Source organism: Fistularia commersonii, chromosome 7 (genome assembly GCF_037954325.1).
Source record: "Fistularia commersonii isolate RoL2024-O1a breed Wild chromosome 7, RoL_Fcom_v1.0, whole genome shotgun sequence".
Lineage (NCBI taxonomy): Eukaryota > Metazoa > Chordata > Actinopteri > Syngnathiformes > Fistulariidae > Fistularia > Fistularia commersonii.
In genome coordinates this window covers 18,149,699-18,175,082 of record NC_141290.1, presented here as the reverse complement: position 1 = coordinate 18,175,082, position 25,384 = coordinate 18,149,699, and the positions used below count along the sequence as shown (strand labels likewise).

At 39.1% G+C, this 25,384-nt stretch overlaps 1 protein-coding gene across 1 annotated transcript in view; it reads left to right on the top strand.

Moving 5' to 3' along the window:
* The first annotated feature begins 4,704 nt into the window (after positions 1–4,704).
* Positions 4,705–25,384, top strand: part of grip2b (glutamate receptor interacting protein 2b) — a 52,423-nt gene continuing 31,743 nt past the window's right edge. Inside the window, exons 1-10 of the mRNA XM_086149069.1 lie at positions 4,705–4,783; positions 6,393–6,494; positions 10,201–10,278; positions 14,562–14,697; positions 14,784–14,929; positions 15,689–15,775; positions 16,455–16,530; positions 20,483–20,628; positions 21,042–21,189; positions 22,342–22,511. Of these exons, the coding sequence (XP_086005195.1) occupies positions 4,705–4,783; positions 6,393–6,494; positions 10,201–10,278; positions 14,562–14,697; positions 14,784–14,929; positions 15,689–15,775; positions 16,455–16,530; positions 20,483–20,628; positions 21,042–21,189; positions 22,342–22,511 (1,168 nt within the window). The remainder of the gene's footprint in view (positions 4,784–6,392; positions 6,495–10,200; positions 10,279–14,561; positions 14,698–14,783; positions 14,930–15,688; positions 15,776–16,454; positions 16,531–20,482; positions 20,629–21,041; positions 21,190–22,341; positions 22,512–25,384) is intronic.

Below are 25,384 nucleotides of genomic sequence, written 5' to 3'. Positions count from 1 at the left end.
TCAGATATTGATCGTGAATTAAAGAGGCGTCAGATTGATCATAAAACAGGCTAATTATCGTACATCCTGCAGAGCTGCATCTCATGCAACGCTCAGGTTTCGACTATGTGACTTATTAATGAGCCGATGTCTTCCTCACCACAAAGCCCACTTACCTCCCATTTTCATCTTTCTGCTCCCTGTGTCCCCACCCCCACCCCCAGCCTGTGCACCGTGTTAACACAGTTAACAGAGCCTGCTGTCGGATCCTCAGTGTTGAGGGTTTTTTTTTTTTTTTTTTTGGCAGGAAAAAGTGAAGCCGAACTTCAAAGCAGGTTTTGATGTTCTCTCCTCGGTTCTTCTTTGCACCTGCCAGATTTCTCCTCTTCTTTTTCTCCTCCATCTTCCTCTCCTTCTTAGCTGTGATCCATTTCTGTCTTGTTAAAGGCATCCTTTTGTTAGCCGAGTCATTTTCAGGACATTCGACTCTTATCAAAGTGGATTTAGTGCGATGATGCGCCTGAAAGCTGAAAAGGAGAAATTGTGTGAATAAGAGAGTTGCTTCTATCTACCGATTGGCAATCTGTTTATATATCCTATTTTCCCCATCTATCTATCTATCTATCTATCTATCTATCTATCTATCTATCTATCTATCTATCTATCTATCTATCTATCTATCCATCTGTCCATATATGTCCCTCCACCTGCCTGATGTGTGTCCATCCATCCATATTTTTAATATATTTCGTTATTAATATATAAAATCTACATTCATATCCCATTCTAGGGCTGCACAGTAGCGCAGTAGTTAGCGCTTTGGCCTCACAGCATGGAAGACCCTTCAACAAGGGGGGTCCTTTCTGTGTGCAGTTTGCATGTTCCCCTTCCGTGTCTCCGTGAATTTCCTCCCACAGTCCAAAAACATGCAACAGGTTAATTGGGAAAAATTGCCCCAAATGAATGAGTGAATGGTTGTCTGTCCATATTTGTGGCCCTGTGATGGACTGGCGAGCGGTCCAGGGTTTACCTCGCCTCTCGCCCGATGACCCAGGCTTCACTGAGTGCAGTATAAGCAGCGGACAATGGATGGGTGGATCCATATTCTCTTCTGTTCGATTCTGATATGTGAATTAAATGATAACTGTTTATAATAGAAAAAAAACAAGAAAACAAAATTGAAAATCACAATGCACACTGTGCACTATTAGTTAGATTTATATTGAAATACAGATATTATTACTCCTAAATTGTACTTGAAGGAGCACTAAAAATTCAGTGGCTACAATTAGTTTGATGCCAAAATGGGAAGTAGCTCCAAGTGTTATTTTTTTGTGGGATGATTTATATGCTCTGTAGATATCCAGATTAGAATATGAACGGGTTTTGAAAATTAGTGTATTGTTACATCCGTACCTGATGTGTTCTGATGTGCTTCATTTTAACTTATAGACCAAAGGAATCCAGTTGAGATAGGAAAAAAAAAACAGCTGATAATTTAACTATCGCTTGATTAGGAGGCTCAGAGGATTGACATTAAAATAATAAATTAAATTTTCAGGTAGAAACAGAATTCAGGGTGAAGTCTATGTTTCAAGGAAGGAGGAAAATGTTTTCTCTTGGGCTAAACCCAGTTTAAAATCCGCTCTGTCCATAAGCATTTGTCCTGCCTGTTCTGCCATCAGTGGTGGTTCGATGACAAAGGAGTTTTACTCTCTGAAGCTATTTTTGTCATCTGTAGACACTGGCTGTGTAAATCTATGGTAAATGAAGGTGGCATCCTGCTGACAGATGTAGGACTTTGTTTAAGTCTAAAAGCTGTTTTCACTTTCACACTGCTTCACACTAAAACCATCCATTCATTTTGATTGTGGTATTGTGTAAATTCCTTTTGTCTGGCCTCAATTATGTTGAAACATTCAGTGAGATGTGAAGTAGCCGGCAATTGGACAGAACATGGCGATGTAATGTAGAAAACAACACCCCCTAGAGAGAATGTTTAGTAATGCAATACGTCAGCAAGAACTGTGTCATGATCTGAGCGGAAAACACTGCTATGCTAAAAGACAGGATTGGATAAGAGGGATTTTATTTTTACAGTTTTCTTTCACTCATTCCATTTTATTTTATCCTCTTTCAGTTTTCCAGTATTCTCAGAGTTCCTGAGAGAAATCAATTACACATTGGCAGGTTAGTTTGAGGTCACTTACTGGTCTGAATACAAACCCATCAAATTAATAGGGTATTTCTTATATTAGCTACCGTTTTTATCAAAATCTGTCATGGCAGTCAGACTGGAATTTCTTCGCTTGAAGACGTTTCACCTTACATATGAAAAATCATCAGTGGTTAAAACTGGCAATTTCTGGTGTTTTAATGGAAATAATGACTGAGAAGAACCAGTTGGTGGTGTTGAGATTAACTGATTTCCAGGCTTAGACCTCAGCAGGGGAAGAAGCAGAGGAGGGGATGAGAAAAAAAGAGGCTTCGTTCCTACCTAAATATGTCTTTTCTCAGGTCTCACTCTGACGGTGAAATGAAATCTTATTGATCATTTCTGTGTTGATCCCTTTTGTGCTCCAGTAAGTAACAATGACAGATGAAGCAAGAACTGATTTATTTCCTTGCGAAGACAATAATAGGTGTCACAACAAGATGTTGAAACTTGAGTCTGCCTGGGTTCTTTCCAGGTTCTGACATTCTGTAGGGTCATTGAGGAAATTGCCCTCTGGTGTGATAAAGCGAGTGAATAGTTTGATGGCTCTTAGATTTAGCCCTATGATTGAAAAGTAACCATTCCAGGTTGGATACCTATCATCCATTTTCAGTTGGTATTGGCTCTATTCCCTCTGCAGCCAAGTGAGCACTGCATGTACAATACAAGCATAAATGGTTTCAAAATTAAGGAAGGCTACGTGTACTACGATGACAAAATGAAAGTTTGAATAAATATATAAATAAATCGATAAAAAAACCTGAAAGTACTTGAGTGCAAAAGCTGCAGGGTCTACCCCCACGACAAACACCTCCACCCACCCCTGGTCCGGCCTGCCAGCCCCATCAGGCTGCAATTAACCAAAACAGAGAAGCCATTATGTGTCCTAATTAGTGCTTGCTTTTTCCATCGCAGTTCTAAATGTGTAGGTGAGAGTTCTCTGAGTGTGTGTGTGCGTATCTGTACTAGCCCATGTGCTGAGTGGGATTTTTATTCTGTGCCCAATGTGTGTTTTCTGTATATATACCCTATTTTTGCTTCATCAGGAGGTTGTTGGGTGATGACATATTTTTTATGTAGCTCCTCATCACAGTGCTTGCACCTGTGTTTGTGTGTATGCGTATGTGTGATTGCATGTGTGTTTGTATTTGAGAGTGTGTTTGCTCGTGTGTGAACTGCTCTCGCGCTGTGTGCTGACAGTATCATTGGCAATGCCTAATTACACATCTTCACCACTTTCAGCAGCATAATGACCACAATCAGACACTCATTGTGTGTGTGTGTGTGTGTGTGTGCGTGTCTACTCATGTATGCTTGCACCATGTATGTCCTCACTTTTCTTATTTTTTTGTCCCTAGCCACTCTTTTTCTGAGTATCTTGCTTGGTCTTTTATTCTTTCTTTGAGTGTCAAATATTTATTAGCTGTAGTTTGGTCAATTTTTGTGTATTTTAAGACATGTTGTCTTCTACAGCTTCTTTTGCAGATTATTTCTTAGACAATTCAGTTGATGTAAACGGTTAAAGTATGGGTTCAAATGCTATTTCAGCAGTGGCAACTCTCATCAACGTTATGTATCACACATCTACTTTCATGCAATTTACTTAAACGCACCTTTAATATCTAGAATGTCACTGTCTCTGAAGTAGCTGCCATTACGCTCACGCTATGCTTGCATGTATCTTTGTGTTTGTGTGTGTGTCACATCCAACTTTGCCAGGTAAAACTTTGATACACGTTTGTACATTTGCGTGCACTTTCTTGACTGTCCACACGTTAAAGTACGGATGTGCTTTTACTACACAGTAAAAGTCTGCGTAGGCGTAATTGATAGCGCCATGCTTTAATCGCATCTCTGTTGCCCTATCTGTATCTCATTTGCACATATTTTGTGTGTTCCAGCAAGAGTGTGTTTGTAAAGGACTTGAATGAGTACTTTTGATGTGCACACATAAAAGTCGATGTGATTCTAACAATACAAGAGCCCCCTGGTAACTGCCGTACAATATTGTTATTTGTTTGGTTGTTTAGCTTTGCAAACAGACTGACAAAGGGACAAACATTGTGCATTTAAGAAGTGATTGTGTACATTTGCTGTGTCACCCCAAGTGACACATCCCGAGTCGGTGCTTTTGTGTTGCGCCTCTGTATAAAATTGTGTGTTTCATGTGCGGATTGTTATGGAGCACACAAACTCCATCTGTCTCTCTCTGTCAGTCTAATGGGTTTCCTGTGACCTTGAGGCAAAATGTGAAATAACACAATGCATATGCATGGCAGTTTCTCCTGTTTTTGTGAGTGTGTGCACACATGCTTTTGTTCGAGTGGGAAAAAAAACTTGGTGAAATCATTGCCGCCAGTCTTCTTGTCCAATACAATTCATGGCAAGATACATCCCTGGATATAAAAGCATCATGAGAAGACGCTCAGGCTGTCGCAAAATGATTCAAATTAGTCTAAAATCTTGTGATAACGTGAACGGCTCTGATGAGGGTTGGTAAAGTTGGAGAAATGACGGTTGGCCCGGCAAGTCCAAGACCTCCGGCTTTTATTGAGAAAGGCTCACAGGAAGTAGCATGTCGCCTAGGAAGTAATTCTGGTCGTCCTTCGAAGGAGTTTACAAAGAAAGGATTTGTTATTACAATCGCATTTGTTCAGTTACGAACAATCAGAACAAGGAGACTGTGTTATCTTTCAACATCACGTAATTCTCACTTATGGCTGCTGAGGCCGCTGTCACTGCCCCTAAACCACATCTTAAATTTTGTAGCTTTTTCGCTGGCAGATCCAAGGCTCCAGGGTTGAGTTTGTAGCAAAAGGCCTTCTTTATTTTAACTTTATTTGATTCTAAGATGTTGCTTCGCCATTGGGAAGTCACAGAGATAATCATTTCCCTCTGGAATATTTTAGTGGTGATCTTTTTTAATGCTGTTGTTTCTTCAGTTGTGTGCAGCGAGCAGAGCGCCTCAGCTCGCTCTCTGAATGACAAGCCTATTTAAAACAGATAAGATCGCACCCCAAAATATATTCAGGGTTTGTTTTAGGAGATTACATCATATAATCGGATATTGTTGCAGAGTTATTTTATCCGAAACTCCCTCAGTGTGTTTGTGAACCCCAGTCTTCTAATGTGACACAGACCTTACGCTGTTAAAATTAACCTATGCATACGGGTTCTGAAAAATGTGGCAAGACAAAAGGTGAAGGAAGGAAGTCTTCTGCAAATAATGAGCAGATTTATAGATGTGTTTTCATGCAGCAGCTGTAGCAATCATATCTCTTTCAATCCCAGGTGCAGATTCCAGTTTTTGTGTGTCCAGTGTGTGTGTGTGTTTTATCACTCCTTGTGCAATGTTGTTTGTGCTTGTTGGTTTTTGGGTTTCAATTGAAAGCTTGAAAAGGAATCCTTAAACATACTATGGATCGATGCAGGATTATCATTCGCTGCACATGCTCGCACACTCACAAGCAGGTTTGCACTTATGAGTCGTGCAATGGGATGATATACCAGGTGGGTCATAACTAACCTGACATTTTTAATGTAGAATGAACAAAAATGTAAATTCTGAATGAAATATAGAAAGTTATCAAAAACAAGTAGTTTAAAGAAACAGCAGGCAGACACGTATTGTCCACCTGCATGCAAATTACCTCCAGTTCTTTTTTCCATTTATCTTTTTATTTAAAAAGTCTGCAGTTACCACAGCCATTAACATCCCATTATAAGGAAGTGCAATCACAGGTCATCATTAGCTGTGTATCAACAGACCAATTGTCTTGTGATCTAATTAGAAAATATGAACATAATTGTGAAAATTAGCAAATAATCACATTGAAAGCATTAAAAAAAATCACCTGAAAATTCTGTGAAAAAATAATATAAACAAAGAACAAGTTATAACAATATACATACTGTATTCAAGAAATAGTCAGAAAATATACATAAATGAGACCTATATCAGAGGAAAAAATTACCTCAGACCTGAAAATGTGAAAAATACTGAGCTTTTTTATCTTGATCAAATACCTCAAACAGAGGGAGACTTGAAAGAAGGAAAATTGATCGATAAAACAACGAAAATAATCCAAGAAATAATCACGATGCGATCAAAAGAAGGAAATCAGTGCCTTCCACATTTGCATTTGATCCAGCCTGATCGGCGTATCTGTAAACATCCTGTTTAAAATCACGACTCCAGAGTCAGATACCCTCGGCGTCTACCGAGACCAGAGGCTCAAAGAGATGACCTTCATTAACCTACAAATCAATCTCCAGTGGACCCTCATCCTCAAATTTAGCAGTACAGACAGGTGACCACTCCAGACCCAGGTTCTCATATTTATATCCTGAAAATAGAGATTGTATGTGTATCAGTGTTTGTATGTTGTAAGAATTAGAATATTTGAGAAATATTGATCTGAAAAAAATAAATCAGTAAATACTGTATGTAGAATGTTCAAACCCCCCTAAAACTCAATTTAACATAAGATAACCAAATGAAAAATATATAAAATGTAATTAGACAAAAACATGTGAGACACCGAAAAATGTTATTAAACTATCAAAAAGTTACAAGTGATGACTTGAAAATAATGACAACTGCATCACATTCTGAATATGAAAATGAATAGCGACTGAAATCAAGTGGGAATTAGCTGAGAGATAATAACAGTAAATTAAAAAAAGTCACCCGAAAATAAACAATACAACAAAATCAACAGCCACAAACTGCAACAAAATCCTATTTGCAGGAATGCTGGAATATCATAATAAGATATAGATTTTTCTTTTTAAATCTCCTGGAAATAAAAGGAAGGATCAGCCAAAAAGAGTCAAGGAAGAAGGACTGTGGGATAAAGACTTATTTGTATCACATCAAAAAGATTTTTTCAGCGGGAACCAATTGTGTTGTTTTGTTGTGACAAACAGCATACCTCTGCGTGACAAAGACAAATATGAAAACACACTGTGTTTGTGTGTGTGTGTGTGTGTGTGTGTGTGTGTGTGTGTGTGTGATTATTTGTGATTATTAAAACTTTCAAATAACAAAAATGGAACTGTAAGGCAACAAATTGATCTTAATGGGTTTTTCTTTATTTTTTTAGAAGAATCTCACAAAAAGTAAACTATGAATAAACCACAGCAAAGCTCAGGAGTATTGAGTAACTCTTTGAAACACTTTCGAGGCTGCAGATAAAACTTGAAAATCACGAAATATGTCACGAGACAACACTTAATGAAACCAAAATCTTCCTAGGCACTGGAGGCAGAGCACAATTGAAAAGAGCATAAGGATAATTCAAAACTAAATTGGAAAAGAAAAAAACTAAAAAACTAAAAAGGGATAAACAGTGTTGACTCTGGATGGTTTCCTGGCTGCATTGATGGTAGCCAGTTTAAAACAGCACTTATGGTGGTAAAAGTATTAAAAAAAATGCAAAAAAAAATGTTCATTCCTCATGTTGTAATGGAATATTTATGTCTGAGCTTTGTCGTGAATATCGCCAGTAATAAAGGAACTTAATGACTGTTCCGGAGTGATTTGCAGGAAGTTGTGGGAGGTCCTATTTATGAATTGTTAAACGTGTGCCGCCCCTGCGATACGGTGGAGGAAGTAAAGTAGGACATTCCCCCGCTCCCAAAATCCCCCTTCGGAACCACAACATGCACGTCTGTATGATTGAGAATAAAATAATCGTCACCCCACTAAAGCGCTTGCGACAATCTGATTATGAATTGAACCACTGACCCGAGGTTCTGAGCCCAGATCCTCGCGGGTTCTAGTCTAGATTCAGGAAAAATAGCAAATGGCAGCACAGCTTTGATTGTTCATCCTGATCTTTGTGGAAAGTTGATGTAGCACTTATTTGTTTTCTTTCTTGGGCTTTGTTGCCAAACTGAAGCTTTCACCCCTGAATTGGGTCTGAATTGAACATATATATTTATGATCAATTATTAAGACCGTTCCACATGGCGGGCACAGATTTCGCACTGCAGAGCTGGACATCTGTTTCCTCCTGGTGAAACATTTCAGACAGCGCTGGCTTTGCATCCCCCAACCAGAGAAGGAGAAGGAGAATAAATGGCTTTAAGTGCCGATTCATCAACCTGCAGAGGTGTAGTTACACTGAGCAACGATGTAGGTGCTGAAAAATGTCTGTGTGCTGTGTAATCTCCTTACAAGGTGCTTTATGCACGTTGGATGCAATTTTACTCCCGATAGTGTTAAGTAGATTACATATGAGGGAGGGTTTTTTCGAAGTATTTACATAAAAAATTGTGCGGCTCATTCAAACGGCACTACTCTTGCCGGAGTGGAAACACATTTAAAAAAGTGCTTTTATAGAACATTATCCAGGTCCTCAAGCCCTGGAAACACATTCTTACGCTGCACTTTCAATTGAAGAGAATAATCCATTCAGCATTGATGTATGAAGAATCACAGATACATGAAGCGCTGTCATTGATGCAATACTCCTAGTGGCCCAACTCTGGAATCACAAATGAAGAGTAGAGTAATGCTGAGAAAGAAACAGCTCACTTTTAATTACTAATTGTCAACATGTGTTTACCTTTTCTGATTAAACAGTTTGGTCTCATTATGTTCTGACAGTCACGAGAAACTTTGTTTATTTGATCACCTCACAGCGAAAGATTGTAGTATCTCATGAAACCAGGCATCTTTTCATCCTTATCATCACTTACATCACTTTCTGTGGCAGTCATATTGGATTTTTTTTTTTTTAACATTTATTAGAACAGGTTCCTTAACAGAGTCATACACATTCTTACAAAACCTCATAACAAGATACACATTATACAATATTCTTTATAGGTCACTTATTTCCTCAATAGCAAGCGAAAAAATAAAATAAAACGAAAAAAAAAAAAAAAAAAAAAAAAAAAAACACAAAAAAACATCTAACTCGGTCAAATAGAGATAATATCTTCAACTCATATTGGATTTTTATATACATCCAATGATTAACTCATCTGTGACCTTTATGGTTTTTGTAACTTTTTGTGATTTCAAAAATCCAAAAAGGCTTTTTTTTTAACCACTCCAAGTTTGGGCTAAATGTTCTTCTTCTTCTTTAAAAAAGAATGATACAGAAGAACTTTTATTTTTTATTTCTGAATTGTTACTGGAGGAATGCTGCCTAGCGTGGGCTCATTGGGCTCATCACACTGCTCCAGTGGCTGATGGAGGAAAACGGCAAGATAATAAATGACAGCAGATGCTATAAAAAATTCATACAAACTGCAAAATTAACTGAGTTTTAGAGATATAATTTAGATTATTCTTTCAGTATCAGTTCCAGAGGGCTGCTGAACTGCCTGCAGAGCCAGACATTCATTCGCTGACTAATAAACATGCAGTTAATTATGATATGAGGAGATAATTTTTTTAGGGATGGGAAGAGAGCGATTTTAGATATAATTTATGACCAGCGAGGGACAGACAGAAAGACGAGCTGGCAAGAAAAACCTTTACAGAGAATCTTGGTAATAATTCGAGTTTGCTGTGCAGAAGACAGAGCCAGAAAAGGGTCCTTGCTTGAACAGCAGTGTTAATGAGACAATGACAATGAGATGGGAGGCTTTCATCAAAAAAACTCAAACTGTGTGAAAGTGGAAAAAATACCTGAAACTGTGGCTTTTCCGCTTTTCTGTCAAAGGTTCCCGTCAAGTAATTGAGTTTGCGATTTACAGTCCAATTGTTTAAATTATTTCTTGAAATTATTAAGGGGCAGGAGGGAAACCAATACTTCCAACTTTTCTTGCCTTAATTCTAGTAATATCATGGTTAATTTCAAGTTTTTTCTTACTTTTATATTTTTTGAAAGTTTATTACTTAATCTTATTTGTAGTCTCATGGCTTATTGTCTAATGACTTTCAGACTCAATCTTAAATTTATTCTATTATTCCTAGGATCGACCTGTGATTTATATATATCCAAATGGTGAAAATAATCCTAACTTAATGTTATCTCTGTTCTATCCAGATGATGGGCCTTATGGGAAAACAAAAGATATCTCCGGACCAGAGCACACTATGGCTTCGAGAAGACACAGTATACCAGGTGAGTGTCCCTTTCTGCTGAGCCAAGCACATAATTTGAGGTTGGGGATTCAACCAGTTGGAGCCCTCAGTGTTTTGATCAAATTCTGGAGCACATTGCAGACAGAAGAAAATTTTGTAATTGTTTCAGTTGTACAGCTGAGAATTATTCTTATCAAGTCTACGGTGAAAAAGAGGTGTTGTTGCTTTTTTTAACTTAAAAAAGGGAATTTGAATGTTGATCACCATTAACCTTCACCATGACTGCCCAATGCTCCTCTTCTACTCTGTAGGTACAGTCCGCCGGTTTCCAAACAGGCCCATAGCTTCTTATTTGACGTAGTTCCTGTCCATTAAGGCCACAGCAGAATTGGTGACCGGTGAATCTCAGAACCCACAGGATATAAATGTTGATTTTTAAACCACATCTCTCCAGGTGGCTTCTAATAGTTACCTTGTGACCCAATGCTACTATAGTACCCCTTAAAGCAACCCATTTTTTCCAAATCCCAAAAGTGACTCGCTGACATTGACTTCATCTTTGGCTTATGACATATCTCATCTTCTTGATGTCAGTTGTCAGTCGCCACTGCTGCAACACAACTCAACTCATAATTTTGTCATTATAATGTAACAAGAACCCCAAAGTGATAGAGAAAATGAATTTACATAGATCAGACTATACGACTTTCTATTTCTAGACCGGAGATAACTGTCCTCAGTAGAAATAATTTAACGGGCCTTTTCTGCATCATAAAACAAGCTTATAACTATATTTTGTTGTGTGTTTCAAGATGAAGGGCTGGATGTATTGTCTTCAGATCCCAGCAGGGTCAGTTATAGATCCCTGGAGTGAAAAAAGGGTGGAAAAAGAAAAAAAGAAATAGACTCATTTAGTGATTAATTCAACAGAAATTCAGAAATGTTCACACCGTCAAACATTCAGTGTAGCGTTCATGCTTTTATGCAAATATGAACAGTGCAGGGACTGATAAATGAATTAGTGCCTCTGTAGATCCTGTGTATATGTGTGAACATCTGTCTTATTGTGTGCGTGTTACTGTGTGCACCTTGTGTGTCTGCGTGTGTGTCCGATGTGTGAGTGGTAAAACCCACCAGAGATAAATGTGGCATGAAACACCTCACTGATCCTTAGTGTCGCCTCAGGGATTAATCTAGCTATCTATCAAACCAAAGCTTCATCTCACCTATCTGTGTGTGTGTGTGTGTGTGTGTGTGTGTGTGTGTGTGTGTGTGTGTGTGTGTGTGTGTGAGCGCACGTTAGATAGAGCGAGACAGAGAGACAGCCATTTATCGTTGCCTCACATGGTGAGAGGCAGGTTTTTATCAGCACCTCAAAGGTTAGAAGTTACTTATCGTTTTTTGCTGCAGATTAAAGCCTGTGACCTTCATCTATAAACCAGGAACTTCCTAAATTTCAGTCTAATGACACACACACACACACAAACACACACACACACACATCCACACACACACAACTGGACAAGGACGGTAACTTGTGTGTTTCCCTGACCATCTAAAGGGTTACCTAGTCTTGGGGTTCAATATCTCTAATCTGCGTCTAGTGGTGTCCCTAGCGTTTGAGTCCCAATTGTCAAAGAGAAGTCTTGGGTCACAGTGGAGTCCACATTCAATTATTGTCACCCCACAGTGTATCACTGAAGGGTACCAGAGGTTTTGTTCCAACTCCTGGCAAATCTATTTGCATTTAGGAATGTCACACCGAGCCCATGGAAGGACACTGGAGAAATGCTGTTTCCATCAAGGTGGTCAAGGGGAATGTGAATTTTGGGGTCTTTGAGGGATAACACCCATGTAAATCCGAGTATTAACAAATCCCCTCTGAGTCTCAGTTTTGCTCAAACACCCCAAGAGCTATTTCTGCTGGTTTTCATGTTTTGGTTATGACCAAAATAAGGAGCTGAAACAGGCCTCCTCTGGCTGACTAAACTTAGCCTCAGAGATATGTGGAGGAGCACAGATATGCAAGGGAGCCTCCGGGCTGCCTGCTGCCAGAGGTGTTGGGGCATGTCTACCTGGCAGGAGGCAGTCACAATATAAGAAACCACTTGTGTTGTGGCCTGAAAAAGGAGAAAAAATCATGAGCAGGGTAACTTAGTTTTAAGCATTCTAAAAATACTTGTCTTATTTTCATGACTCACTATGGACCAGCTACAACTCTCTTGACTAATAAAAACAGTTCTGGGTAATCTACGCTGTCTGTAAAGGAAAGCAAATATGGAAAACTTTAGTAAATTTTCCTGAACAATCCACTCTCAAGGCTTGTCTCTGAGAAAAACGACCAACAATGTTAAGTTACAGTGATTCATTAGAAGCTGTGCCTTTTTGAGGGCGTTTAAGTTTAACCTTATCTTAGCCTGCATCCCTCAATACTTTTACGGTTCATTTTATTACACACAAATCCCATGGTCCTCATTTGAGAACATTTTTCATAACATTGCATTACATTACAGTCATTTGGCAGACGCTTTTATCGAAAGCGATTTACAAAAAGTACAATTCAGTCACCGAAGATCCGAAGTACCAGTAGTCAGAAGTCAGAAGTGACCTCTCTACCGAATAGCATCTCAGAATCATTTACATACATACGTACATTCATTTCATCGTTTTTTGTTTGTTTTTTTTCCGGGAGGGGGGGCTCAATGCGATTAGTGGGGTAGTGCTTGGTGAAGAGGTATGTAAATTATGTTATGTAATTGTGTATGTAAATCAAAACTCAGTTCATGTCTGAAAAAAAAAAAAAACGCAATAGTCATTTTAACCCCAAATTGTTTGTTGAGCTTAAAAATGCATGACGTACGAAATCTTAAGTTTGAGGAACTTAAAATAAATGTGATGTTGTTCTAAGAGCACATTTATCATGATCTGCACATTTATTAGAAAATTAGCATATTTATTTCACATTCTTCAAAAAGGCATTTATTATATTTTATAGCTATTTGGGGCCTATTGATTATAAGTCTACAAAAGACAAAAAAAACAGAAATGAATAGTATATAACAACTAAAAGTTTGTCTCTGAGGAGGATGACAGTATCCTTTAGAATCACAACTTTACTGAAGATTTGTCCTTGTTTTGTCAAAGAAAGTCACATAGTTTGTTCACAGACTCGTCTTTCTCTCGGTTTTTACCATGAAATTCAAGGCTAGGAAAGAAAAAAGGGGGGTGAACTTGTTAAAAGTCCGAATTCAACCCATTAACTTGTTTTCTGCCTGAGGGGAGCTGCCCCACTCGGAGTCGCAAAAGTTTATTTCATTCTTTTTTATCTTTTTCGTGGATTTTCTAAAACTGCAAAGTAAATGCCTCCCAAATGTCTCACTTAAAGTTCTATCCTTTATTTTCTTGCTGGTCCATCTTTTGGACTTAGTCATGTGCATTATGAAATATTTTATTGTTGTATTTTCCTTTCCTTTGATTATGAATATCTAGATAATATGCTATTTTATCATTGCAAACATGATGTACTATTTCTCCTTATCACCTTATCCATGGTGTGTTGCCTCCGTTTTAATATCCTCTGCAACAAACTTTCTTTGAAGGCCATTTTAACAAGAGAGCAGTGACATACAAATTGCTAAATACACACACACACACACATGCAACCACACGCAGGCACACACACACATTCACACAAACAAAAACAAATATTTTCAGCAGGATTCCAATAAGAAGTGAAGAATCACAATCGTGAGCCTCATGAATTTGCAATGAGAAAAAAACTCAGGGTACAGGATTCCAAAATAAAACGTTAAAATACATTGAATAAATAATAAGTGAATGACAGCGACAGAAGCTGAAGTGAATGGATTGGAAATAGACATATGAAATAGACAACATAAGTCAAGTTAAGAGTAAAATAAAACACAGACTGATGAATGTGATGTGAGGAAAACCAAATTAATTCCAAGGTAGATGCATGAAGAAATATAGAACAACATAGGGGTAGAATAAGCAAAACATTATGAATTTAATCACTAAAACTATGTGTCAAAACTCATGTCAACAAGGGGGTTATTAAAAGGAAAATACAGAAAATTGTGAAATTGAAAAGAGTTTAATAAAAGAGTCCTTTTTTGTGATCAGTTCTGCTCTTATACTGAATTAACAGGCTCAGCATCAAACAACAAACAGAACCTTGTGTCAGTCACTAACCATTTATCCCTCCGGTGGACCCTGTGTGTGTCTGACTCTGTCCGCATGTGCGTGTTCGTTTGTGAACCTGTGTGTATTCGTCTTTATGTGCGTGTGTGTGTTTCTGCTCAGAAGCACTGAGGGGGGTCACCATGGTGGAGCTGGTAAAGAAGGAGGGCAGTACACTGGGGCTCACCATTTCGGGAGGAACCGACAAAGACGGCAAACCGCGCGTGTCCAACCTGCGGCCCGGAGGACTGGCGGCTCGGTGTGTGTCTCAAACTGTTCTCTCTTTAGTGAAGTTATACTTGTACAAACAATATTTCCTCCATTTTTTGCATCTTCTTGGTGCAGGAGTGACCAGCTTAACATGGGTGATTATATCAAGTCGGTCAATGGAATCAATCTAACCAAATTACGGCACGAAGAGATAATCAGCCTGCTGAAGAACGTGGGAGAGAGAGTTCTCCTGGAGGTGGAGTATGAACTTCCCCCTACAGGTGTGTTTCATATTTCTGATACTCTCTACTTTTAGTCAATTTTTTCCTTTTTTTTTCTGTTTTGCTCTGAGGTCTGTATCGATGGCTCTTTCACTGAGAGAGAGGACCAAATTCTGGCTTATTAGATGTCTCTTTTTTACTGAGAGCTAAAATAACCAAATGAGCTGAGATTATGATTGGCAGAAATTCTGATTGGCAGGGAAATTGGCAGAGGTTGTGTTTAAATGGGTAAAAAATACAATGGGATGAGCTGAGATTGAAAAGGGAAATGGCAAAATGACAATGAGCTACGATTTTGTTTTTTAAGTTTGAGATTTAAAAATTATGACCAACTGAGCATGGATTATTATAGAAAAAACTAAAGTTATAATGGGGTGAGCTAAGATTTCAATGTCAAGACCAAAAGTGACAATGGAATAACCCAAAGTACTGTTTGATACATTAAAGTTCAATTAGGATAATTGAAATTAACAGTGAGATCGGCTCACATTATGCAGATATGGGCTAAGATTACAATGACATTAGCTACATTTGTAACAAGACAAACTTATGATCACGGGAGTCACAGGAGTGCAATAAGTGGAAATTCTGATAAAAAGCATGAAAATCCTTTTGAAATTATCTGCAATTATATTTGAAAGAGCTCAAATTCACAATGAGATTACTTGAAGTTACTGATGCATGTTTTTTCCTGAAAGTGCAGCATCAATGAAAAATAACTTTGCCGCCCCTCCCACCCTTCCCAACCCCACCTTGAAGCACCGGACAGCACCTCAGGAATTATTTCCAAGACAATCGACATCTGTTTGCACAAAGAGGGGAGCAGCTTCGGTTTTGTCATGAGAGGTTTGTCCTTTCCTCCGTCATCACACATGGACAAAAATATCTTTGTCTTCATCTTTCAGTTTTCCTGACATAAGGGCATGGTTTGGCTCTTCAAAAAAGAAAATAGAAATATAATGGTGATAATGCAACAGTGAAGTGGTTAGCGCTTCTGCCTAACTGCACAAAGGACCTTTTCTGGGCGGAGCGTGCATGTTCTCCCCGTGTCTGTGTAGGGGTTCCTCTGGGTTCTCCCGAGGTGTCTTCCCACAAGCTAAAATCATGCAGGAGAATAATTGGAATCAGTTGGAAAAATCTCCCAGAAATGAGAATAAGAGAGTGAATGGTTGTGTGTCGCTATGTGTGACCCTGCAATCGACTGGTTACCGGTTCAGGGTGTACCCTGCTTCCAGCCCATTGACAGCTGGGGCGGCGTCAGCAGCCCCTCACATCAAGTGCTCCAAAAGCGGTAGAGGATGGATTCATGGTTGGATGGTATAAAAATTAAATAATCCAACTGATTGACCGGCAGGAGAAGTAGTCACCAAACAAGTAGCTTCCAACCGCCGCATCATTCTTTGTATTTAAACATCCTGGTATGTCATTTTCAAGCGCCGTTTCATTCGATGTGTCACACAGTTGTTTTCATTTGTTATTTCTGTTTTGCTTTCCAAATTTAACTTGACAAGTGCTGTCCTTGCAGGTGGGACACATGAAGACTGGCACAAGTCACGCCCCCTTGTGGTCACGTACGTCAGACCAGGAGGTCCTGCAGACAGGTAGCTACTAGAACTACATATATCACGACCAATTCGGCACCAATTGGCCAATTTTCACACAAGGTTCTCATTGTACATGGTTCAATATTGGAGTTTAACATCAGACCAATATCGGATATATACTGAATTTAGCTTTCAACAGATCTACTATCATTCTGATTGTATTGAAAAAGCAGAGGGAGGTGAGGGGACAACACCACATCCATAGCTTTAAGAAGAGTTGGTGATTAGCATGGTTATCTGAAGATTGGCCAAACAACATTATCTAACTCAAATTAGGCATATATTTGATTGAATCAGTATGATAATAAAGTTTTCTGTTCATATTTATTTGAGAAAAATGAATGAAGTCACATGACCTAGAGCCATTATAAGCAACTCATTAACCAAATACTCAAAAATATTTTTATTTTTTGACTTGGAATATAGCTCTGAAAATTGACTTGTGCAGTTGCACCGCCGGTGCGGATCCTGCAGAAATTTTGTGGGCAGGACGAAATGGTACCAGATCACCATACAGTCCTGTCAGAGGTCAGAAGAAACACCTTTGGAGGTTTTTAATGTCAAAGACAGTGATACGTTTGACAAAAAAGCAATGCCTGGGCAAAATAAATCCATGTGATCAATGCTCCTTATCAAGTTTTAAAGTAACGGCAGCAAGACTCCAGTCGATTCCAGTCGGGAGTTTGGAAGATTTGTGTTGGCCTCCAAGGATAAAGCTCCAGTTGATGAGAGCTATGTGTGAGTCCTGGGCGCAGCTGCACGAATGACTTTATCTACCTATAAGACTGTCAGTGTTTTTGCCACCATTTTCCAGCAATAATTCATGGAAACGACAGAAAAATTGTAGCTTTGTGGCAAAAACTTCAGATGGGAGTAGGACAAGATACGAAGAAACTTTTTAATGATAATTTTATATTTATTTCTCAGCAATGTAGTAAATGATAATGATACTTTGTCTATATATTTTATTTCTTTTAATTTGTTTAGACCTTTTCTTTTTGAATATTAGATGTGCTCATTTTCAGGTATATTTCTTTAGTACAGTTGTGCGTGCTGCCGTTTCAATGGCATGGAAACGGAATAATATTGCATGCAAATGTATGTAGATCATTGAGCAGTTGGCTTCCATGACGATACTAGCGTAGTTCATTTCCAATTACTAGTTTTATAGCATCAGAGTTAGTCATCAGCAGTCTGGTAGAATTTCCTAGAGGAGAATGCAGAAATGATCAAGCTTTTCATTGCCATATATCAGAAAATTAACAGATCAGTTTTCTTTGGGACTGTTGGATCTTTTGAGGAAACTTCCTGACAGCTTTCAAAAATTACAAAAAAAAAAAAACAATTTTAATAATTGCAACTGTGAAAGATTCAAAGAAACCTGTGGGTTTTGTCAGTCCAGGGAAAAGGGGAGACTTTGATTTAAATTCTACTGAACATCAAAATATCACTACCAGAAAGAACCCAGGTAGTTTTTAAAAACATATTGGAACTGCAGCCACCTGAAAGGAAGTACAGTCATATCTGCCGCATCAGCAGCTTCCCTCCTCCGGCTGCTCTGCTCAGCCTCCACACTCCTGTAAAGAAGCACATTCACTTTGTGATTCATCATTTATTCATCCATCTATTTAATCTGTTTTTATAGATTTGCATAAAGGGACCACAAACTCTGCTGCTTTGCACAGCTCCGTTGTAAAAATGACAAATGGATTCTGGATGGAGATCCACCATGGAGCCGTAGTTCCCATCTTTTCGAATTATAAGGCCTCACTAAAATGTGACATCATTTGGTAATCTGCTCAAATGCAGGTCACACAGGGGGCTGTTTCTTGTAACTTTGTAGTTCGAAGCTTATGTTACCGTGGTGATTTTTCCCAAGCTGAACGTCAAAGCATGAGTATTCTATCTAAACTCGCGTGCTTCGTATTGCGAGCGAGTTTTTACTATAAAATATGATTTGCAGAACAAGTTAGCCCTTGGCGATGTCGCAGAGGAACGGGAAACATATTTGGCAGAATGCGCTTCGTCCCGGAGCGCGTTCTGCGTGTCACGCAAGTATCGAGGCTTGACGATTTCTGATTGCCAAGAGCACGTCCGCCTCAGCGTTTCCTCACCACAGCCTGGGAGAGAAATTATTGTAGTGACGGAGTCAAACCCTGTCCTCCAAGCATTTTGCAGCAGTCACAATCAGTAGACAAAAGGCCCCAGAAAATCAGCAGGCGAAAATCATTTTGGGGCAAATTCTGGAAAACTACGAATAATACTGTTATCGAATAGTGATCATTTGTTGTTTCATGAAGATGCAACCTTCATCTTAGGTTCACTATTCAAGAATTTATGCATCTTGACAGGAAGAACCTTTATTAATCCCAACAATCACTGAAGTATCTGGAAGTTTCTGAAGAGAGGAGTTTCTGTGTCACGTCAGAGGGCCAATAGAGGGAAAGATAGTACCTCAGAAACAGACAGGAAAAATCGAAATACCTGTGAGAACAGACGAGGTACTGCAAAGAAATGATGTCAAAAGTCCCACAAATGCTTTTCTTCTTTTGCCAATTTCAACATGAGTTTTTGGGGGATTAAATAAGCTGTAAACCATTGATAGGAATATTGCAAAAGCATCAATTGATTTATCAAACGATAAGCAGAATGATAAAAGAAAGGGATGATCAGGCCAGACTTTCAATTCTGGTGTTGATACATACAAACCAAGATATACTTAATCTCCCTTTGTGCAAATCGTTTTGCATATTTGTTCGAAAATTTAGCTTGAAATAGAAATCTAGGTTTAGATTTTATTTTTTTGAATGTTCATTTACCAAAAGTGTTGGGATTACACAATTTGCAGATTAAAGATTGAAAGACAAATGCAAATTTTCCTTCAAACTGACAGACCGGCAAGTGGCAGAGATTAAATTCTATCTCCAGCTCTGTTGGTTTTTTTTTCTCCCTGAAGCACATTTAAGACCATTTTAAAGAAAACGCCTCAGAAAATGTAGGTCAGTCCAGAGGAAACGAATGAGATCTTCATGCTGCTTTATATCCCATTTATTTGCCAATTGGAGGGAAACTTAATCCACAGCAGCATCCAGTCCCAGCAGTCCCGACAGTTCGGCTTTGACTGCTGAGAATTAAAGCTCTGAACGGAGAGCGTTGGAGAGCCATTGTGTTCGGGATCATAAAGAAAGTCTCTCTAGTTTGTCTGAGAGAAGAAAACCAAGGCCGAAACAACCAGGACCCGTCAGGCTGAGTAGAGGGTGACATGACACCAAAGTAAATTGGCTGCTTTCACTTGTTTATTCAATAAAAACCCAGATGTTAAAACACTACTACTACTATTACTACAACTACTACTTCTGAAAGGACCCCTGTACACCAGTCGGTATTTTGTTTTCCAAATATCCATATGGCTTACGTTGGACAGTGAAACTTTCTTTATTTCAATGTGAAATTCCAGAATGAAGCTTGTTACATAGCATAACACCAGCAATAAACATTTGGAAAGAGAATGACAACAAATAGGACAAAAGGAAACCTCTGGTTGAAGGTGGAAGCAAGATGTTGGTGAAGCTGTTGCTGTAGCTATTTTTTTCATCAATAATTATTGATTAATTGTTATGTGAAAGAACTGGAAAAAAGGGTCAAAGTGGTCAAAATCCAGGGTCACTGCACTTCAATTTAGTTGTTACGCCTGAGAAAGAGGAAAAAACAGACTGCCGGTTCAGACACCTCTGTCGGCATCTCAGAGGTGAAAAGGTGACAGAGAAATAGCATTTCATAGAAGCCAATAGCTGATAGGTCGACGAAAAGGGTAAGAGAGGAGAGGTAAGAATGATAGAAAGGAGAAATAAATCTGTTTCCTGCCACCTCATGCTCTCCACTTCCACAAGACTAATCTATGACAGACATGTTACAATTTTTGCATGTGTGTGTGTGTGTATATTTCCAGGGAGGGCACACTGCGCCCCGGTGACCGCCTCCTCAGCGTGGACAGCGTGCCGCTACACAGCGCCAACCACAGTGACGCCCTGAGTGTGTTGTCACAGTGTGGACAGGAAGCCCTTTTCCAGATCGAGTATGATGTCACTATCATGGGTGAGAGACCTCACACACACACACACACAGCCTCAGACACAAACACACCCGCAGTCCGACACACACAAATTTGATTCTGGCAAGAACAGGAGCTTAAAAGGGCAAGAGTTTCATCTTTTCCTAAAATACCAACAGATTTAAAACTGCATTGTGTATTTATTTGATGTTCTGGCATTTCTTGCCGCCTCAGGCTGAGCGCTGCCTTTTCCTTCTGCTCCATCTAAGTTCCCCACAATCCTTTGCAAAGAATCCCCTGGTCATCATAAATACCACTTTCTACTCTCAGCAGTGCCTCTGCTTAAAACTCTCCCATTGCAAGCCTGTGCCACTGGGAGCTGCGGTTTCATTTGTTTACCTAGCCCGCGAATGCCATGGGGCTCATTTCAGGTTCGAATCTGGTTTTCCCTCCTCAGACACGGTGACCAACGCCTCTGGTCCACTCTTAGTGGAAATTGCTAAGTCACCTGGAGCAACGCTGGGTATCACATTGACATCTACCAGCCATCGAAACAAGCAGGTCATCATCATCGACCGTGTCAAACCCGGCAGCGTGGTGGACAGGTTTGCACACACCTCTCACACACACACACACACACAGACGCACATTGGTGTGACGACAACCAAACCCAGACTTTGTTGTTTACATGGCCCTTTTGTTCCAAGCCACCATTGGTTCCCGTGGTTTCCGGTATTAAGTTTATTTGCCCTCAGCCCAACCACAGTTTGTATACAACAAAGTGGTGTCAGACGCCTGAAGGCTCCAAAGCTCCGTTGCCTGGGGTAAAGTGAAAAGACATTTGGGATTAGCAGAACAGAAAAATAAAATAGGTTTTTAACTAATCACAATCAATGTGTGATTAAACAATTCAGGGCACACCAATCATCTGACAGGTGATTGCAATGTGAAAGAGTTGCATGCAGCATCCTCTATAAAACCAGTTCAGCTTCTGTTAGATTACAAATATATTTTTGAAGAAATGGTCTTTGGCTGCATTCACTGCCAGCTTAATAGTTCATTACAGGGACACCTAATTATTAGTTCAGGGCTGTTATTTTTAATTATGATGCATTGATTCTGTTGTAATCAAATGACATCAGATGATTGTTAAGTCAGATTTTTGAACATTTGTGTTAATGCCTAGTTTATTTTCAGTCATTTTGTTCCCTTTTATGTGAGTTTATTCATTAAAACGCCACCCACTAGCCTGCAAAAAGATTCCAGAAACATGGGTGTTCTTGTCAGATTGAAATAATAGAAAAAAATAATAAATACAAATGAGGTATAAAATGCAATTAAATAAAACTCAAAACATGGTAAAATTGTATAATTAAAAAAGCACATGAATCATGTGATATCTCTTTTTCTCATCTTAATTTTTATGTTTTTTCTTGCTCATTCAAATTATTCCTCGCAATCATTTTGATTTTCATATTGTTTGAGCGTCATGTACATACATATATAGATATATATATATATGTATATATACAGTGTGCAAAAAATAAAGGGACTCTTAAACAACACAATGTAAATCCAAGTGTTCCCTTTATTTTTTGAGCAGTGTATATACTTTTGAGGCCGTCATCACCACCACCATCATCCAAGTCAGCAGATCAACTCGATTTTTTTGGGATCCATGTTCATCAAGAAAACACCTGTCAAAAATCCCAACTTTGGTTACAATTATAATCCGACAAGTCTCTTTCTATCATCAGATGTGGAGCGCTGCATGCTGGCGACCACCTGCTGTCCATAGATGGCACATCCACAGAACACTGCACCATTCTGGAGGCCACACAGCTGCTGGCCAGCACAACAGAACTGGTCAAACTGGAAATCCTCCCCTCGCATCAAACCAGGCTAACTGGGAAACAGCATGACACTGGTGGGTTCTTGCATAGGTTTGGGAGTGCATGTGAGTATATTCACCTAACTGTCCAAGAAGCTACTGATAATAAATTGATAAAACTGATCCGAAACTAACCATAATTACTGCAACAATATTGTTCAGCTGAAGCGTCTCAAATTCCAATTCTGCATGTTATAAATGTGTATTTTCACACGCATTGCTTCTTTTTTTGTACCAAAACCTGCAGTCTGCAGATTTATGTATTCATTTATTTATTTATTCATTTGGGTGGGTAGGGAGGGGGGTGGCTGCTGCTGTGACAACAGGGCTGTGGTTAATTAGCTGAGAGAGCCTTTCGAAACTTGTATCCGAGCAACAGCTTTGGGTCAGTGGGAGAATTAGTGCCATTGGATTTACATGGAAACGCCGATTCTGGCGGCAGCTTCATTATCCCAGGTTAATACTCACAGCTGAGGGGTTTAAATTTGACAAGTGAACACACTAATAACCAAACAGGCATTAAAAAACTCCAGGATTCTAAATCCACAGACAGTCATGTTGTCACAAAGCTGCAAGGATTGTGTTTGCTTGTTTTCTTCCAGCTCGGCTCTAAATAATTACGGCGAAATATGTCTCTAATTTTTCTACAAAAACTTCAAAATGAAGTCAGCATTTTTGATGCCATTTCATGTAAAGTTCTGTCTCCCATTTCATTACAATTATTTTCCTAAACTCACATCATCTTTTTTTTAATGTTTATCAATATTTTACAGCATTAATTTACATGATGAACATGCTTTTAAATACAGAGATTTGAAACTGCTGAAATAGTGAAAAGTGAATCCTGTTGCTTGACCTGCAACCTGATGGGTTTGTTTTTGCTTTTCGTGTTTTTTTTCATGGCTATTGGCTAACTTTAAGTGGGTTTTCTGAAAGGACTAACTGAGCTTCTTTTCCAATTTGACTCTGTGATTATTACTGTTGGATGGGCACATCAACTTCCTTGATTTTTTTGTAGTTTTTTCTTTTGTCCTACATAATGGCGGAGCAGTCTTAGAATTATGAATAGAAGTCTATGGTAAGTGTTAGCTTTCCGAACCCATGGGTTTTGAGGTGATTTAATTCAATGAGCTGGAATTCAATAGCATACAATGTTAAGTAATACAAGAGAAGCAATTCTTATTAAAACAGAATCAAAATCAGAACGAGATTTGGTTTAATCACCAAGTCATTTTACAACCACAAGGAATTTGCTTTGGTTAACGGTGCTAAACAGACAACATGTAACAGGCATAAAATAAATGAATTCAACAAATTAAAAACAGAATTTCTTAATGCCATCTAGGGTTGCAAATGAGACATGTATGAGTCGGATACTAAATAGTCAAGTAACAGTAGATTTGATTTACAAGGCTAGACAAGGCCAGACAGAACACAGTTTTCAAATGAATATATGCCATTCATAAACTGTAAATACAGAGTCCCTAAGTAGAGAGTTAGTGTAGACCATGCACTGAAATTAATGTTTTTGAAAACACATCACGTGAAGCGCTGAGTGTGGACTCTTTCAATAGCTGGATGACAGGCTCAACCATCCTGTCAGTAATTTCGTCTCCACCCACCCTGAAGTCGCACAGGTTGAAGAAGCCTGGTGTCATATTTGACTTCAGTCTCAGTGGAGAACAGTTTGCGATGACAAGATTCTCACTGAAGGAGATAATAGAAAGTGACCAAAAGGCATTTTCTATACAAACAGCATTCAAGCATTGTTTTAAACAACAACAAGCCAAACCATAACCTTTTCCTAACCCTCACTGTGGAGGCGATAAGTTAGTCATGCAAAAACGGTTTGCACAGCGCGCACAATTATGTCAAAACCCTCATAGTACATAATTACAACCCCGACATTGTCATTTGATACCTTGTTTCTTGTAATTTGTCTGTTTTTATTTCCATTTTTACCTCTCTCCTTTTCATTACTACCTCCTTAATGATATTAAACCATAAAGGAGGTTTAAAAGTTTAAAATATGAAAATAAAAAGTAAATATATTTGAGAAATAGAGGTTGTGTTAGAGACTGTCAACCAGGAGTGATTAGAAGAAGGAAAGAATTAATTTTATATCATGGTGACAAATGAAGGGGATATAAGAGAGGATTTTGTGTGTATTTGTGTGTGTGTGTGTGTGTGTGTGTGTGTGTGTGTGTGTGTGTGTGTGTGAGTGGTATGTGCGTATGCGCATGCCTGTGTTTGTGTTTGTGTTTGTGTTTGAGGCAGTGAACAGCTCATTAGGATACTGATGGCCTTGCAGCAAAGCTCTCAGCAGCCCTGTCACTCCTTTATTAATAGACGCTCTGATTCAAGGTTTTGCAAGGCACAGGCATGTGTTTGTGTGTGTATGTGTGTGTGTGTGTGTGTGTGTGTGTGTGTGCGTACTCTGTTTCAACTTTTCATGTATTTAGACTTCCTCTAATCACCGACAAGATGGAGTGTTATTTTGTTGGATGAATCCCATTTTTTTTGTGCGTCTTCTTGTCGCCTGCTTTGGGTCTTCTCGTCCCGCTGTGTGTCGCTTTAACATAATGACTATGATTTCCACTGGCTGGGATTAGAGGGTAAGAACATTTCTGAGAAGTCGCCAGCACCCCTGCTCCACAGGCCGCCCACCAACAGTGATTTAGAGGGTCGTGGAGGAAACAAAAGCCCCCCCTGGTTGGATATAGCAGCTTAGCATCAGTCCCAGTTGAGATGAGTTTGTGCACGGCAAGGAAATTTCACACATCGCTACAGCCTGTTGGGCTGGAATGTCTGCTGATACCCTCAGATTTTCCCCAGATAAGATCCAACCGAACATGTGGGGGATTGTGGGCTCTGATCAGGAGCTACCACCTGTCAGTCATTTGCTTTTT